This window comes from Pelobates fuscus, chromosome 4 (assembly GCF_036172605.1).
Source record: "Pelobates fuscus isolate aPelFus1 chromosome 4, aPelFus1.pri, whole genome shotgun sequence".
Classification (NCBI taxonomy): Eukaryota; Metazoa; Chordata; class Amphibia; order Anura; family Pelobatidae; genus Pelobates; species Pelobates fuscus.
The window spans coordinates 259,634,128-259,653,536 of record NC_086320.1 but is presented as its reverse complement, the minus strand read 5'-3'; the positions used below and the strand labels follow the sequence as shown (position 1 = coordinate 259,653,536).

The 19,409-nt window shown below is 41.8% G+C and overlaps 1 protein-coding gene across 2 annotated transcripts in view; it reads left to right on the top strand.

Annotated features, from left to right (window-relative positions):
- The first annotated feature begins 1,202 nt into the window (after window positions 1-1,202).
- Window positions 1,203-19,409, top strand: part of RP9 (RP9 pre-mRNA splicing factor) — a 30,207-nt gene continuing 12,000 nt past the window's right edge. The window contains exons 1-5 of one of the 2 annotated variants that reach the window (XM_063452066.1): window positions 1,203-1,292; window positions 2,804-3,026; window positions 5,829-5,859; window positions 7,459-7,588; window positions 17,996-18,087. In XM_063452066.1, coding sequence (XP_063308136.1) covers window positions 2,848-3,026; window positions 5,829-5,859; window positions 7,459-7,588; window positions 17,996-18,087 — 432 coding nt within the window. In that variant the 5' untranslated portion in view covers window positions 1,203-1,292; window positions 2,804-2,847. The other variant, XM_063452067.1, reaches the window with a different exon arrangement.

Genomic DNA, 19,409 nt, shown 5'->3' with positions numbered 1-19,409 from the left:
TCACCTCGTTCCAGCGCCGGGAGCCTCGTGAAGCCGCGCCCCCTATTTCGTCAAAATGACTAAATAGGCGGGCGCGAGCAATCAGACGCTTCCATTTGGAAGCATCATTGCTCCCTTGTGCAATGCGCGGCTTCGCCACGCATGCGCGCGGTGTGCGCGGCCGCGAGCTGAGCTGACTGACAGCTCAGCTCGCGGTCTTTGCCCGCCCCCTCCTCTGCTGACAGGCTGGAGAGAGAAGGCGCGCACACAGTGCCTTCTCTCTCCTGCACACGCCAGACGTATTTTAATACGTCTGACGTGTACAGGGCCTTTTCAGGTCCCTGCATGATAGGAAGTCCCTCTGGTGGCCGTCTGAGTGACGGCCACTGGAGGTATTCCTATCAATCAATGTAAACACTGTATTTTCTCTGAAAATACAGTGTTTACATTAGATTGCCTGCAGGGAGCTATAGATCATACCTGAACAACTACATTAAGCTGTAGTTGTTCAGGTGACTATAGTGTCCCTTTAATTGCATGCTCCCCCCTGGCTCCCCCCCCCCCCCCCCCCATGTGAGGGTTAAAGGGGCTTCAGCCCTTATTGCTCAGTAGTGAAGCTCCTCCTGTTTGGCTGAGATCATCAGTGTAGTGCAGGGATCCTCAAACTCCGCCCCCCCCCAGATGTTGCTGAACTACAACTCCTATGATTCTCTGGCTATCTATGTAATTCAAAGAATCATGGGAGTTGTAGTTCAGCAACATCTGGGGGGGGCGGAGTTTGAGGACCCTTGCACTACCCTGGTGTAGTGGATCTGAGCCACTTCCTATGCTTTCCAGTCCAATGCCACAAGTGGCATTGTAACCCTACAATGTAAACATTGACATTCCTGCAGAACATTATACATTGCAGGGTTTAAAATAACCCTGCAATGCCTGGCACCCAGACTACTTCACTGAGATGAAGTGGTCTGGGTGCCTATCTATAGTGTCCTACTAAGTTATATCTGGTGCTAATAGTGTTCCTACGAGGGACTATATTTTTAAATCGTTTTATTTTTGTTTCTAACACATTTGCTAGCCACTCCACTAGCACAATGTATAGATGGAATTGAATACACTATAATATTTATTTTTCTACTTTTAATAAGTGCGTGCACAGAGCCACCAGAGGGCGCCATCATAAGTAGCACTAGGAAGACGCTAACAGGAAGTGGTCGCTTGTCTCTTTCTGTCATTTCCCCCCCCCCAGCCCTGAACTCTATGACCCAGAAACCATATGATGAATATCATAACATCCGGGATGAGATTGTTGAGTGAGTTGTCGCTATTGTAGTTCCGAATGGCGATAGATGTGCAATGGTTACTCTGTTTAAAGTTTACATTGATTCGCCACGTTCTGTTTTTTTTTGAGTGGGCAGAGTTCTGTGAGAGGTAAAATTCCTGCTTTGAATTCACCACTATTACAACGAAGGGCATATCGTGTCCCAAGGACTGGTGCTCAGTTGTATTGGGTAACAGGGCTGACACCCTATACCCCATCTGCTACTCTGCACCAGGTTATCTTATGTGGTGCCTCGCCATGGTGGCTGAGCGTTGTGGGAAGCAGTCTGCTGTAGCCAGAGTGCCAGAGGTTAGCTATGAATGATCAGTATTGTGTGGGCACTTGTAGGAATCATTGTGTTAGGGTGTATGCATTACACAGTGAATTCAAAGCTTAATTGTAAAATTCACACGAAAAACAGCCAAACTGTGACTGTAGTTGAAATGGAGAATTTTGAATAAACTTTGGAATTCGGTAATCCGCTTCCTTTAGATCTGTGTTTAATTGAAAACTGATTATTTTCATCAGGGTTTATTTATTAAATTGTAGTGAATTGGAAAATATAGTTCATATTTGATTAGAAGTTACCAGATCTATCATGTTTTCCTAGTCACACTGCTTTCACATAGTGATGGTCAGTGCAACAAAATTGCAGCTGTATATGGAATACAAATATTACAGGCAGATAATAAAGCCATTGATAACTAACGAATTCAGTAACATATGAATGCTACACACTTGAGGACATCACTTTCATGTACATCTTTTAACAAGATGGAGTGTATTGTGAAAATAATGTGATCTGGCAGCCCTCCCTATAGCACTTGAGTCCTAAATTCTGTGGAACTACAGCTTCTAGTTACCATAATACTGCCTGGCATGGTTATTCTTCCTTGCTCTGCATTCAGTTGTTTTCATGTTCACATATTCCTAGGTTTCCTGTGTTCTGACAATTTGTATTATTGAATCCCAACTTGTCCTGGTCACATGTATATTCTTTTTAAACATTTAAATCAATTAGAACAGATGCCATGTAATGCAAAAGCTATAATAAAAACTAACAGAATAAACCAGTTGTTATGGTCCCAACATTCTGTTTTGTCTTTTTAGGGATATGTAGGAATTGTTCAGGCGTGAAAAATTTTCCCCACCATGCACCTCTTATCTTCAGAGCCGGAAGCTCCTGGAGTTTTCATTAGCACTAGTGCATCAGCTGATTGCTCTCAACCAATGATCTAAGCCCTGCACAAGGGGGGCTTAGCTTAGAGAGCTTCTGGTTCCTGCAACTGGAGTAGAGGTGTGGAGTGGTGCCACATAAACCCATTGATAGAGTAAAATGCATTGACTACTGGAGGAAGCGTTACAAACTACAGCACACTCTAGTGGTTCTTGTTCTTGGAATGTTCTTTTAATACTAATATTAAACATGATTTTTTTTTCTGCTTTACTAAGATGTAATACTGATTAATTAGTAGATATGTCTCAATAATATTTTTTTACCAGTAATGTGAAGGTTGGCATTGACTGAAAACTCACAAGTGTTGAGAATGTCTAGTAGAGGGAAAGAAGAGGAGCAACGAGATAGACATAGCCACAAACGTCGCAGCAGAGAAGGAAGTAGTAGCCATGGGGAGAGAGACTCCAATGAGAGGAAGAGGAGGAGAAGCAGCAGTGGTGGTAGTAACATGTCTCAAGAAATCCAAAAGATCAAGCATGTTGAGATTTTGTAAGTAAAGAGTTTTTTTGGTTTTTTTTACAATCCACGTTGAATGATGCTGCCAGGCCTTCCACATATCACCCCTCTGTCAGTTCCTAGTCATGCATCATGAAAGATTCTAAGTTACAACCAGTTGCCTAATAATATGGATTAAAAATAAAGACTAAAGTCTGTAAAGTTCAGCTTTTTACACATGCATTTCTACTGTGGATACACCGAAAGTGAAACACCTGTTTTGAGATGATTACCAAATGTACAACAAAATGTGAAAACTGGTTTTGTGACAGAAAATTGCAATCACATTTCTCATTGGATCTACAAGCTGTTCCCCCCACGAATTAAATCCTTGAATATTTTTGTTCCCCCAGAAAACCACCTGACATTAATTTAAAAATATTTAAATTATTATCTTTATTATGGTTAATTGTTAATATCGGTATCATTATAGGCAATGTATCTATTGCTGAAAAGGCTAAATATCGACTAATAATATCAGTTAGACTGATAGTCTGTTGATCCCAAATAAAAACGTTAAAAACTGTTTGATGCTGAATCAAAGGACAGCACCAGGGGACTCCAGACACTATAGCCAGTTCAATGAGATGATGCAGTATCATTTTAAATGTTGACAGACAACTTATCTGTTTATGGTTCTTTGGGGTTCACATTTTACTCTCTCTTCCATATATAACATCTGCTCTACCCCCACTCCCCCTCTTATTTCTGTAAAATATTTAATTTCTAGAGATCTACATCGACTGGCTAATCCGTTGGTCTAAACTTACAGATTTACCTAATTTTATGACCCGTCCGATTTTAAATAACAAAAGATTACCTTAGAGGGGCTGATTTCCTACTTTGTGTTTGAGCCTCATGCCTATGCTCTTCAAAATGATTGCATAGTTAAAACTTACCTATAATTTTATATGCATTATGTAAGTAATACATTAAAAATTACTATAAAAAGAAAATGTTACATAACCCTTCCACACCAGAATGAGACAGTTGAATCAGTAATGCAAAGTGGTTATTGTGCTTAGAATGACTTTTTAAAGCTCTCACAGGATTACAAGGGGAAATATCTGGGACCACCGAATTGTTAGGATATCTTATCACATCAGATCCTCTGGTGGTTTATCGGTTCCCCATTATATTTTTAGATCATTTAAGGTTTCCAAATTGTTTTTATAGAGTGCAGCATCTTTCAGTTTTTGTTAGGTCAACTTTGAGGAGAAAAATTCTGAAAAGCTATACATTTCTGGAATTTTTAATAGCAATATCACTTTAACAATATGTATTTTCATATAGAGCAGATTTATCACAATGCATTGATAATATATATATATTTAAAAGCACTGTCACTTTAATTATTGCAATGACTTAATGCAAGAGAGTCTATATATTGTAAAGCAAATTAAGTCATCACATATCCCCCCCTTCTAGACATATACCGTATATACTCGAGTATAAGCCGACCTGAATATAAGCCGAGGCCCCTAATTTTACCCCCAAAAAATGGGAAAACTTATTGACTCGAGTATAAGACTAGGGTGGGAAATGCAGCAGCTACTGGTAAATTTCTAAATAAAATTAGATCCTAAAAAAATATTAATTTAATATCTATTTACAGTGTGTGTATATAATGAGTGCAGTGTGTATGTATGAGTGCAGTGTGTATGTATGAGTGCAGTGTGTGTATGAGTGCAGTGTGTGTATGAGTGCAGTGTGTGTATGAGTGCAGTGTGTGTATGAGTGCAGTGTGTGTATGAGTGCAGTGTGTGTATGAGTGCAGTGTGTGTGTGTGTGTATGAGTGCAGTGTGTGTGTGTGTGTATGAGTGCAGAGTGTGTGTGTGTGTATGAGTGCAGAGTGTGTGTGTGTTTGTGTATGTGTTGCAAAGCCTTGGTGGGGGGTGGGCATTTTTATTATTATTTTTTTTAATTATTATTTTAATAATTTTTTTTATATTTTTATTTTATTATTTTTTTTTTATTATTATTTTATTTTATTATTTATATATATTTATTTTTTCGTCCCCCCCCCTTCCTGCTTGTTAGCTGGCCAGGGAGGGGGGCTCTCACTCCCTGGTGGTCCAGTGGCATTGGCAGTTCAGTGGAGGGGGGCAGGCAGAGCGTTTACTTACCTCTCCTGCAGCTCCTGTCAGCTCCCTTCTCCTCCGCGCCGCTCCGGTCAGCTCCCTCTGCAAGTGTCAGTGTAAGTCTTGCGGCCGCGCTATGACCCCGCGGCTCTCGCGAGACTTACACTGGGAGCTGACAGGGGAGCTGATCGTACCGGCGCGAAGGAGAAGGGAGCTGCAGGAGAGGTAAGTAAACGCTCTCTGCCAGCCCCCCTCCTACACAGCCCCTTGTCTGTATTATGCCAATGTAAATTGCCATAATACAGACAGTGACTCGAGTATAGGTCGAGTTGGGGTTTTTCAGCACAAAAAATGTGCTGAAAAACGCAACTTATACTCGAGTATATACGGTAGTTAATTGCTTTTGATTGGCATCAAATGGTGTTGACCAAAGATCATGCATTATATACAGTTAGACAATTTATTTTATATAGGTCAAGCCTTAAAAATTAAAGATAAGTGCAAAGTTTGTATAAAAATGTATGCAGTCCACAAATCTATTCTGCTTATTAAAAGCACAATAATATTTACAAAACTTAAATAAATGTATATGTGTGTGGAAAAAAATTGTTCTGTAAATCTAAGTGAAATTTAATTTTGTATTAGAGAACATACTATTTTTTTGTGGACTTTAATGACTTCTCTATTAAAAATATTAATTTTGCTCTCTTTTAGCTATGAGAAACCTCCACCAGGATTAATCAAGGTAATGGACAGAATATGCAAGATAAGTCTTAAGTGAAATAATGTGAATGTTAGTGATCGTTCCTTTTTTATTAATCTATTCAGTGTACTGTGCTGCATGACACAAGTTGTCTGTTTTTAGTGCCATGCCACAAATCCTCCAGGGATACAAATGTATTATAACCAACATGCTTCTAGAGTCAAAGCACAAAGTAATACTTATTTAAGAAATTGTTCTATAAAACATCTCAAAATATTTTGGATCACTCTCAACAAGCCTGTGCTGTTTGTGTTTCTCTGTATGCTGTACAATAAAAGTGCTAAACTGAGAAAAAATATGCTTTCAAGAATCGGAAGTTTGAATGAGTCTTGTTTCACTCAGATAAAGCTCAGTCATGTCAGATGTTTATTTGTACAAAAAGACACAAAGGCAAAATAACATTACAAACCTTATGCCTAAATTTTCTCCTTCATATTATTAATTAACAACTTCAGGGCGTGTTTCAGAGCTCAGTATTTTTGAAAATCCAGCATGAAATAGGCTGTGACTATTTGTATAATTTGCATTTGTAGTTAATATTAAAACTGCTTTCTGCAAAGGCACAGACAGGGTATTTTATGCAAATAGAGATACATTTAATATGTTTCTTTGGTACAATGAAATGTCCAAATGAATGTCTGTGTGCATATTTACACATCAGTTGTTTGGTACCAACTTTTTGCAAGTTAAACAGGGATTCTTTTCTGGCTAACATAGTACCAGAGACATTAATTTGTAGAATGCCTGACCATCAGAGCTACTTTGACTGAAAGGTCCGGATATTTGAGATATTACGTTATAGTTCTTTTTGTAGTAGTAGTAGAAGAAAGACTTTTTATGTACATACATTTCCTTGAAATGAACACATGATTAAAGGGACACTATAGTCACCAGAACAACTACAGCTTATTGAATTTGTTCTGGTGAGTAGAATCATTACCTTCAATCTTTTTGCTGTAAACACTGTCTTTTCAGAGAAAATGCAGTGTTTATATTACAGCCTAGTGATAACTTCACTGTCCACTCCTTAGATGGCTGTTAGAGATCCTTCCTGGGTCATGGCTGTCTAAAATGCATCCAAACATTCAGTGTCTCCTCCCTCTGCATGCAGACACTGAACTTTTCTCATAGAGAATCATTGATTCAATTTGTCTCTATGAGGAGATGCTGATTGGCCAGGGCTGTGTTTGAATTGTGCTGGCTCTGCCCCTGATCTGCCTCTTTGTCAGTATCAGCCAATCTTATGGGGAAGCATTGTGATTGGATCGGGCTACCACGTCTGCTGATGTCAGCAGGCAGTGGGTAGGTCTAAAGGAAACAGGGACATGTAAGCAGCTTCAGGCTTGAATACAGGTAAGATTTTACTATATTTGGGGAGGCATGAGGTAACCGGGGGGCTAGAAAGTGGTTTTAACCCTTTAGGGTCAGGAATACATGTTGGTGTTCCTGACTCTATAGTGCTCCTTTAAGAACAATGGCATATATTTTTGCAGCAATGTATAGTTTGATGTATTGATGCATAATGGTTAAAATAATCACAAAAATGGGAGATTTATGCTTAACTGTGATCTTTTCTCTTAGGAAGATGAACCTAAACCAGAAGATTGCATACCAGATTTGCCTGGTAATGAGCACGCTAGAGATTTTTTGGCTCATGCCCCTACAAGAGGCCTGTGGATGCCTTTAGGCAAAGAAGTCAAGGTCATGCAGTGTAAGTTTTGTTGTTGACTTTATTTTTAGCTAGCAGCTGTTATTTTGTCTATGTGCAGTGTATGGTGTTACCAATAGATAGTCTGTTGTCAAAAAATTAAATGTAACTTTAATATTCAGTTAGGTTTATTCAATGTGAATAAGCACTAACAAAATAATATAAAAAATTATAGCTGCCCTGCACAGATGTGGTTCCACCTCACTTCAACGGAAACCAAGCATAAAACCATTTCTGTAAAGTATAGAGTGCAAAGCATATACTTAATTTGTTTTTTTTTCTTTTGTGCACTGGAGGATCTCAAAACATTAAAAAGAGAGACATACAAAACAAAAGTATAAAAGTATTTTGATGTCTTACAAAAAAAGTAGACAAGAGGCTATTCATTTGGAAGCTTCAGCCCCAAGATATAGAACAACGCATATGTTTTAATATAAGCTTTGAGTTGCCCATATAAATAACGTGATCCTCACCACGCCTCAGAATATGTAGCAACTGTCTACTTAGAAGGGTAGGCGCTCAGATGTCCTCACAGTGTGTCCACTTAAAGGGTTACACTATCCCCCTTTGCTGTGTGTTTCCACTGATATCTCCAGGCAAAGGAAACTATGTATACCAAACAGGACAAAAAGGAGAGCAGATTATGCTTTAAAAAGAAAGAATTGCTTTCCATGCCAAAGCAATCAAAAATGCCTATGTTGACAGGTGATGTTCACGTAGCGTGACGTGGTGCCTTTGCCGCAGGTGTGGTAACTGGGGCCAAGAGAAACTTAGCAGACACCCTATGGAACGCTAAACCATTTCAGATTGAATCCGGAATGCCTAAACTCTGAGGCTAACAGGGAATTTCTACCAAGAGTGAAACTGAACCCACTCATTTACCTAAGGTTTGGGTGACCTGCTGTGGATGCGGTGGAGCTGAGACTTTCTGGCCGTGGGTTTCTGGTAGTGATGTACCGAACTGTTGGCTGGCGAATAGTTCCCGGCAAACATAGCGTGTTCGCGTTCGCCGCGGCGGGCGAACACATGCGCGGTTCGATCCGCCCCCTATTCGTCATCATTGAGCAAACTTTGACCCTGTGCCTCACGGTCAGCAGACACATTCCAGCAAATTAGCAGCAGACCCTCCCTTCCAGACCCTCCCACCTCCTGTACAGAATCCATTTTAGATTCATTCTGAAGCTGCATTCTTAGATAGAGGAGGGAAAGTGTAGCTGCTGCTCATTTGATTTTTTTAAATTGATAGCTAGGCTAGGGTATTCAGTGTCCACTACAGTCCTGAAGGACTCATCTGATCTCTGCTGTAAGAACAGCACCCCAAAAAGCCCTTTTTAGGGTTAGAACATCAGTCTGCTTTTTTTTTTTTTGTGTAATGTAATTGCAGTTGCCTGCCTGCCTGCCAGCTTCTGTGTCAGGCTCACAGTGGATACTGTGCCCACTTGCCCAGTGCCACCACTTATATCTGGTGTCACAATAGCTTAAGCTTGACATTTAAAAACAAAAATTTTTTTTTCACTGTAATAGATTGCATAGCAGTTAGTTGTCTGCCAGCTTCTGTGTCAGGCTCACAGTGGATACTGTGCCCACTTGCCCAGTGCCACCACTCATATCTGGTGTCACAATAGCTTAAGCTTAACATTTAAAAACAAAAAATTTTTTTTCACTGTAATAGATTGAATAGCAGTTGGTTGTCTGGGTGTCAGGCCTTCAGCGTGTACTCTGCCAACCTCTGCCAGTCCACATTGCCACTCATATCTGGTGTGACAATAGCGTGCCTTTAAAAAGAAAAAAAGTTTTTCACTGTAAGCTAATAGCAGTCAGTGTCCTTAAAGCGGGTGTCAGGCCTTCAGCATGTACCTCAGGGATCTGTACTTGGACCCATTCTTTTTAATATTTTTATTAGTGATATTGCAGAAGGTCTTGATGGTAAGGTGTGTCTTTTTGCGGATGATACTAAGATATGTAACAGGGTTGATGTTCCAGGAGGGATAAGCCAAATGGAAAATGATTTAGGTAAACTAGAAAAATGGTCAGAGTTGTGGCAACTGACATTTAATGTGGATAAGTGCAAGATAATGCATCTTGGACGTAAAAACCCAAGGGTAGAGTACAAAATATTTGATAGAGTCCTAACCTCAACATCTGAGGAAAGGGATTTAGGGGTGATTATTTCTGATGACTTAAAGGTAGGCAGACAATGTAATAGAGCAGCAGGAAATGCTAGCAGAATGCTTGGTTGTATAGGGAGAGGTATTAGCAGTAGAAAGAGGGAAGTGCTCATGCCATTGTACAGAACACTGGTGAGACCTCACTTGGAGTACTGTACACAGTACTGGAGACCCTATCTTCAGAAGGATATTGATACCTTAGAGAGAGTTCAAAGAAGGGCTACTAAACTGGTTCATGGATTGCAGGATAAAACTTACCAGGAAAGGTTAAAGGATCTTAACATGTATAGCTTGGAGGAAAGACGAGACAGGGGGGATATGATAGAAACATTTAAATACATAAAGGGAATCAACACCGTAAAGGAGGAGACTATATTTAAAAGAAGAAAAACTACCACAACAAGAGGACATAGTCTTAAATTAGAGGGACAAAGGTTTAAAAATAATATCAGGAAGTATTACTTTACTGAGAGGGTAGTGGATGCATGGAATAGCCTTCCAGCTGAAGTGGTAGAGGTTAACACAGTAAATGAGTTTAAGCATGCGTGGGATAGGCATAAGGCTATCCTAACTATAAGATAATGCCAGGGACTAATGAAAGTATTTAGAAAACTGGGCAGACTAGATGGGCCGAATGGTTCTTATCTGCCGTCACATTCTATGTTTCTATGTTACTCTGCCAACCTCTGCCAGTCCACATTGCCACTCATATCTGGTGTCACAATAGCGTGCATTTAAAACCAAAAAACTTTTTTCACTGTCATAGATTGAATAGCAGTTAGTTGTCTTCAAGCGGGTGTGTCAGGCCTACAGCGTGTACTCTGCCAACCTCTGCCACTGCACAGTGCCACTCATATCTGGTCTCACAGTAGCTTGCACGCATAGTACCACTAATCCAAAAAAAATGACAGGCAGAGGCAGGCCACCCCGCAGGGGCCATCGTGGTCATGGTGCTGTGATTCCCTTTGGCCCTAGAATAATGCCCAGTTTTCAGAGGCCACGTACCCTGAACTTGAAAAGTTCTGAGGACATAGTTGACTGGCTAACACAGGACACCCAATCTTGTACAGCTTCCGCTCGGAACCTTGACGCACCATCCTCCTCCAGCTTAGCTTCGGGCACCTCTCAATATACCACTCACCCGCCTGCCGCCACCACCAACACTAGCACCACAGCCGCTTCACTTGGTATGTCAGAGGAGTTATTCACACATCCGTTTAAAGAAATGAGTGATGCGCAACCATTATTGCCAGAGGATGTAGATAACAGGGATATGTCTCAGGCAGGCAGCATTACACACATGGACGTACGGTGTGATGATGATGATGATGTTGTACCCGCTGCTGCTTCCTTTGCTGAGTTGTCAGATACAAGTGAAGCGGTTGATGATGACGATGCGTCCTTGGATGTCACGTGGGTGCCCGCTCGGCAAGAAGAAGAACAGGACGAAAGTTCAGATGGGGAGACAGAGAGGAGGAGGAGGAGGAGGAGACGAGTTGGAAGCAGGGGCAGGTCGTCGCAAGGAGCTAGTGGCACAGTCAGACAGCATGCATCGGCACCCGGGGTCAGCCCGACAGCACGCCAATCAACGCATGCTGTGTCCACCACCAGAATGCCGTCATTGCAGAGCTCAGCAGTGTGGCATTTTTTTTGTGTGTCTGCCTCTGACAACAGCAATGCCATTTTCAACCTGTGCCAAAAGAAACTGAGTCGTGGGAAGTCCAACACCCACCTAGGTACAACTGCTTTGCGTAGGCACATGATCGCACATCACAAACACATCACAAACACATCACAAACACCTATGGGATCAACACATGAGTACAAGCAGCACACAGACTCAAAGCCGCCATCCTCCTCCTGGTCCAGCATCTTCAGCCACGTCAACCACTGCTGTCCTCCTTGCCCCCTCTCAACCATTCGCCACTCCGTCTCTCGCCTTGAGCAGTTCCCGCTCATCTGCCCACAGTCAGGTGCCTGTCAAGGACATGTTTGAGCGTAAGAAGCCAATGTCAGAAAGTCACCCCCTTGCCCAGTGTCTGACAGCTGGCTTGTCCGAACTATTAGCCCGCCAGCTTTTACCATACAAGCTGGTGGAGTCTGAGGCGTTCAAAAAATTGTTAGCTATTGGGACACCGCAGTGGAAGAAGAAATTTCTTTTTACAAAAGGCAATCCCCAACCTGTACTCGATTGTGCAAAAGGAAGTAATGGCATGTCTGGCACACAGTGTTGGGGCAAGGGTCCATCTGACCACTGATACCTGGTCTGCAAAGCATGGTCAGGGCAGGTATATCACCTGCACTGCGCATTGGGTAAACCTGCTGACTGCTGCCAAGCATGGAATGCATGGCTCTGCAGAGGAGTTGGTGACACCGCCACGACTTGCAGGCAGGCCTGCTGTCACCTCCTCTACTCCTCCTACTCCATCCTCTTCCTCCCCAGCTCCCCAGGTACTATTCCACATCCCGGATACGGCAGTGTCACGCCGTCTTGGGTTTGACTTTTTGACTTGCTTGAAAGCAGAGAGTCACACCGGACAAGCACTCCTGTCCGCCCTGAACGCACAGGTGGAAAAGTGGTCGACTCCGCAGCAACTGGATATCGGCAAAGTGGTTTGTGACAACGGAACAAATTTGTTGGCGGCATTGAAGTTGGGCAAGTTGACACATGTACCGTGCATGGCACATGTGTGTAATCTGATCGTGCAACGCTTTGTGCATAAGTACACAGGCTTACAGGACGTCCTGAAGCAGGCCAGGAAGGTGTGTGGCCATTTCAGGCGTTCCTACACGGCCATGGCGCACTTTGCAGATATCCAGCAGCGAAACAACATGCCAGTGAGGCGCTTGATTTGCGACAGCCCGACACGTTGGAATTCAACACTCCTAATGTTCGACCGCCTGCTCCAACAAGAAAAAGCCGTTAATGAATATTTGTTTGACCGAGGTGCTAGGACAGCCTCTGGGGAGCTGGGAATTTTTTTGCCACGTTACTGGACGTTCATGCGCAATGCCTGTAGGCTCATGCGTCCTTTTGAGGAGGTGACAAACCTAGTCAGTCGCACCGAAGGCACCATCAGCGACATCATACCATTTGTTTTCTTCATGGAGCGAGCCCTGCGAAGAGTGCTGGATCAGGCCATAGATGAGCGTGAAGAGGAAGAGGAAGAGTTGTGGTCACCATCACCACCAGAAACAGCCTTCTCAGTATCGCTTGCTGGACCTGCGGCAACGCTGGAAGAGGATTGTGAGGAAGAGGAGTCAGAGGAGGAATGTGGCATTGAGGAGGAGGAGGAAGACCAACCACAACAGGCATCCCAGGGTGCTCGTTGTCACCTATCTGGTACCCGTGATGTTGTACGTGGCTGGGGGGAAGAACATACCTTCATTGAGATCACTGAGGAGGAGGAAGGGAAATTAGTAGCTCGGCATCCAACCTTGTGCAAATGGGGTCTTTCATGCTGTCGTGCCTGTTGAGGGACCCTCGTATAAAAAGGCTGACGGAGAATGACCTGTACTGGGTGTCCACGCTACTAGACCCCCGGTATAAGCAGAAAGTGGCGGAAATGTTACCGAATTACAACAAGTCGGAAAGGATGCAGCATTTGCAAAATAAATTAAAAAAGTATGCTTTACACAGCGTATAAGGGTGATGTCACAGCACAACGGGAATCTAACAGGGGGAGAGGTGGAAGTCATCCTCCTCCCATGACCACGCCGGCAAGGACAGGACGCTTTAAAGACGTGTTGTTGATGGAGGACATGCGGAGCTTTTTAAGTCCTACGCATCGCCACAGCCCTTCGGGATCCACCATCAGAGAACGACTTGACCGATAGGTAGCAGACTACCTCGCCTTAACTGCAGATATCGACACTCTGAGGAGCGATGAACCCCTTGACTACTGGGTGTGCAGGCTTGACCTGTGGCCTGAGCTATCCCAATTTGCAATAGAACTTCTGGCCTGCCCCGCTTCAAGTGTCCTGTCAGAAAGGACCTTCAGTGCAGCAGGAGGTATTGTCACTGAGAAGAGAAGTCGCCTAGGTCAAAAAAGTCTAGATTACCTCACCTTTATTAAGATGAATGAGGGATGGATCCCGAAGGGACTGACACTGGGCGATACATTCGACTAAAAAAGGCCTGATGAGATGAGCTGCCTTGGGCTAAAAATGGTCCACACGCTGCTGTATTTTAGCTCTGAATGCCGGTTGACTTGCATGACTTATCCGCCACCAACTAGGGTTCAAGCCGCAATGTTTTAGGGCACTTTCTGCCTGGGAAACAAACATCAATTTTTATGGCCAGCGGCTGCAACAATACCTAATTTTTCAGGCATGTGTACATGCCTAATTTTTCGGCCCTCTGGTGCTGCACTGTGGCTTCAAAAACCAAACCAAAAAAAAGGCACATAACAGGGATTAAACTGATAGGAGTGGTGTGTTAAGTAGTACTATTCCTATCTGGTGGCACATTAGATTGCACGTTCCGTGCCCCAAATTTGAAGTAGGAGGACCGACCAAGCATCTTTTTCCATCTCCCGGTTCCTAAAATCGATGCCATATACACGTCCCCTGATAGGGCGCCAGCTCGTTATACTCTTGGGCGCCAGCTCGTTATTCTCTTTTTCACTTCACTAGGGACACTTTACTGCACTATGGGCACTTAGACCCACTCTTTGTCTTGCACATTGTTATTCCTAGCCAGCATCTGTGATGGGAAATCAGGCTGTCATCTAAACATTTAGATTGAGCTTTAGCTTAGAACACCCTTGAAGGTGTTTAAGGAGATTAGGGCTAGTTTAGAGGATTCTTCTTAGACCTCTCTGAGTCTTTATAGCCCTTCTACCTATCCAGCATTTCTGGAAACTAGCTAAGAGAAAGGGTGGCTGTGTGTCTGTGATACATTTAACTTTATATCACCTTATTGACACTTTATCACTCCGGTCTCCATACTCTCTGCCTATACCCATCTATTTAGAGGGAATTTCCTTGCCCCTGCCAATATTATATAATAGGTAATAGTATTTCCATTATTACACAATTAGGTCTCTGAGGACAGGTGTCAATCCATATCTGCCAAGTGACCCTATGTAGGGAGAACAGTCCCTATTCTGCTCTGTGTCAGTGTGTATCAGGGTCTCTGAGGACAGGTGTCAATCCATATGTCAAGGTGTCAATATGTCATATGTCAGGTGTCAATCCATATCTGCCAAGTGACCCTATGTAGGGGGAATAGTCCCTATTCTGCTCTGTGTCAGTGTGTATCAGGGTCTCTGAGGACAGGTGTCAATCCATATGTCAAGGTGTCAATATGTCAGATGTCAGGTTTCAATCCATATCCATTGTGATTTAGGAATGTTAGGTGATTTCTGCCCTTTATGGATTAAAACCAGACTCTGCATCAACTGTGTAATTTTCCATGGGAGTTTTGCCATGGATCCCCCTCCGGCATGCCACAGTCCAGGTGTTGGTCCCCTTGAAACAACTTTTCCATCACTATTGTGGCCAGAAAGAGTCCCTGTGGGTTTTAAAATTCGCCTGCCCATTGAAGTCTATGGCGGTTCGCCCGGTTCGCGAACGTTTGCGAACGTTTGCGGAAGTTCCCGTTCGCGAACCGAAAAATTTGTGTTCGCGACATCACTAGTTTCTGGCTCTTTGCCTGTGTGGGATCCGTTCTGCTGTATACCTGGGTGGCCTTGCTGTCTTTCTGGGCGGACGTGGATTAAACGCCTTGCGGGTGGTCCTTTGTACAGGTGCACAGTTTGGAGATCTCTGGGCACACATTTTCTTGAGTTCGGTATTGAACATCTCTTCCATGCTGTGATGGGGTCTGCCTCTTGGAGGTAGTCCAAATACAGCTGCATTGTAGGTTTTTTTCCTAGACCGCGAGCTGAAAAAATGAATTTGGCTTTATACAGACTGACAGCTAATCAGATGGATTCACAGCATATTTCTATAAATCTTTTGAGAATGTGATAACCCCTCTACTCTTAAAAATATTTTGAGATAAAACAACTTCTAAAAGTTTCTCCTCCGAAATGTTAAAGGCTACGACTTCCCCAATCCCAAAACCTGGAAAAGATCTACATTATATATCCAACTACCGTCCGATCTCTCTTATTAATTTAGACATAAAAATATTTTCAAAAATCTTAGCAGACAGACTTACCCAAATAATTTCAGACCTAATCCATCTAGACCAATCTGGATTTCTGAGAGCAAGATCAGCTAGTGACAATATTCGTAAGATTTTGAATATGATGATAGAAGTCGATTAAAAAAATCTATCCCTACAGTCTCTATAGCTGTCGATGCCGAAAAGGCTTTTGATAGGGTAAATTACCGTATATACTAGAGTATAAGCCGAGTTTTTCAGCACATTTTTTGTGCTGAAAAACCCCAACTCTGCTTATACTCGAGTCAATAGTCTGTATTATGGCAATTTGCATTGCCATAATACAGACTGGGGCTGCAGAGATGTTACTTACCTCTCCTGCAGCTCCTGTCAGCTCCCTTCTCCTCCGCGCCGTCCGTTCAGCACCTCGGTCAGCTCCCAGTGTAAATCTCGCGAGAGCCGCGGCTCTCGCGAGACTTAGAGTGTGAGCTCACAGAAGAGCTGACCGGACGGCGCGGAGGAGGAGAGAGCTGACAGGAGCTGCAGGACAGGTAAGTAACATCTCTGCAGCCCCCACAGCCCCCACTGAACTACCAGGGAAGGAGAGCCCCCCTCCCCGGCCAGCTAGCAAGCAGGGAGGGGGGACGAAAATAATTATAAATAATAATAAAATATAAATAATAAAGTAATATTAAAAATAATAAAATAAAAAATAACAAAAATATTAATAAAACAAAAAAATTATTAAAATAATTAAAAAAAAATATAATAAAAATGCCCACCCCCTACCAAGGCTCTGCAACACACACACAGTGCATCACACACACTCACACTGCACTCATACACACACACTGCATCACACACACTCACACTGCACTCACACACACACACACACACACTGCATTCACACACACACACTGCATTCACACACACACACTGCATTCACACACACACTGCACTCATACACACACTGCACTACTGTCTAGTAGACAGCCACTAGAGGAGGAGTTAACCCTGCAAGGTAAATATTGCAGTTTATGAAAACTTCAATCTTTACAGTTGCAGGGTTAAGGGTAGTGGGAGTTGGCACCCAGACCACTCCAATGGGCAGAAGTGGTCTGGGTGCCTGGAGTGTCCCTTTAATTTTGTAAAATTGTAATTAAAAAATGCCTATGTTACAAGTAAGTTCTGAACTATACAGTGTGTCCTACAACCAAGCTTCATATGGTACATGGAGTCTTGGTCCAAGATGTTCATAGGAGAGTTCCTGATTTCGAAAGACAGTGGAATAGCCAGATCACTAAGGATAGACCTAAGCAGACTTTTCTAGACACATGTTTTTCATATATAATGCCTAGGTGCTCTTATACAGGTGACACATAAATCCACAGTATTAAAACTATTTTGACACTCACAGGACTTGTTGCAAAAGTGTAGAGAATGTGTTTATTCCATATTAAAAAAAAAAAAAAAATTCTGACTTCATCGGCTCCTTTCTGAAGATTTGTCTTGAGAAAAGACCCGATGAGATCCGTAACACATTTTCTATATTATTATTTTTCTCATACAGTGGAGTTGTGTAATATGCACATGGAAGACTCTTCTTTATTAACTTCTATTTTATTGAGAGTTTATAAGAAATGCAGGATACAAAAGGGTGGAATATCCTTAATTTTTAAGTATACAAAAGTATATAAGAAAACAAAAAAATCAGAAATGAAAAAGTAGTGATTTTGAACATGAAATTAGAGCAGTCGTTTGCATCAGTTACATTAGTTGTGTTATCCATGATGAATATAGGAACATAACACACTATGTACATGACAGAGTGTCCAGTGAACTTTGTTTTGCCAGTTGCCACCAAAGGTCTCAGATCTTTAGAAATATGGATTACCACTGACATGAATAAGACTAACATTTTGAAGTAAAGAAAGATATTACAGGCTTAGAGTTTAATTTAACTTTTTTAATTTTTCTATACACACGGTTGTACACTAGGGGGAAACCTATGCATATGTATAGAGAAACAGACTTTTGTGAAAACAGCAAGATTAATAGGATTTATTATACCTCGTATGCTGAACTGTTCACAAATTTTCAATGTCAAATTAAGTATTTTTTGTTCTGTAGGTTGGAGGTGTAAGCAGTATGGCCACAGAACTGGTGACCGTGAATGCCCTTACTTTATAAAAGGCAATCAAAAGATCGAACAGTTCAGAGTGGTAAGTTTTTTTTTTTGTTTTTTTTTTTTAATGTATTGGTTAATATAACTGAGATAAGTGGATATAAATTGTGTGAAGCATCTTGATGTGTTTAATATATCCTTTACTCAGAGAAATAGTTCAAACATTAGTTTATACAGTGTACCTTTCCCAATTTTAACCTCTACAATTTCTATCCAAGTTTAAGTGATAGATTTTTAAATTACAGACTTATTTCCAACATGATATTTCAACGTATATATATTTTTATACATTTACATAGGGAGAAATTAATGTTTTAGTGCATTGACGCATGAAAAACTTGAGTAATGCTTGTTCATTTTGTGAAATATGCAAACTCAAAATACATGTTCAACAAGCGAAGAGTAAGATCATGAGAAAAAGTTTTTTGCATTTCATTAAGGTTAAAAAAGAGAATATTCATCCTCACTGTACATTTTATTTTCTTGGCTTTTTAACTGGTAGCATTACTTTGGAATGATATAGTCCGTTTTATTTAAGTAGATAGAAGCCTGACCACGTCTTGGGATAATGATATTCAACCCATAAGAGTATTTATCTTTGCATTCGCATTATGAGTTTGAGACTGATTGAAACTGAGTCACTTTGAAAATATTGTCCAGGTACTGGCATATTTTGATTCTCTAAAGTCTCATGAAATCTATAAGGGTTGCACCTTAGTGACCGTATGATGAGATTTACCCAAAATAATTCCATTTCATATAGAAGATTGTCAGGATCTTGAAATGCTGGATTTTCGTGGAGATGAGGTAATAAGCATCTGAGATTTCTTGACATTATCCAATCTCCTTTGTAGTACATGCTATGTTATCTATAAACTTTTATATATTTTGGGGATTAATACCCTCCTCTTGAGGACATAAAAATAATGTGTTGTACAAGAGGGGAGGAATCGTTATACCTTTTCAATCAATTGAGTAAATGCAGTAATCTGTGATTTATTGTCTGTAGACGTGCCTTACTAAAAACTGGAGCACATATCTGTCATACATACATACATTCACCACCATCGGTAAGCATATTTCCTGTGCAAAATTACACACAAGAAGTGTAGCTCTGGTTCACAGGAAAACATCGGAAATAACCCTTTCTATTTAGTGATGATTCTCTACTCCCAGAGCTCACTGCTCCTTTCTTCCATCCTGCATGTGGCAGGGACTGTTCAGTGAGAAAGAGGAGCAAAAATCAGTGACAGGTTTTGGGGTGCACACCTTTATCTAAGCATGATCACCGCCAGCTTTAAATTATTATGGAGGAATTAAATTGGGAAGGGAAAGTGGAATAGGGTGTCTAATGACAGG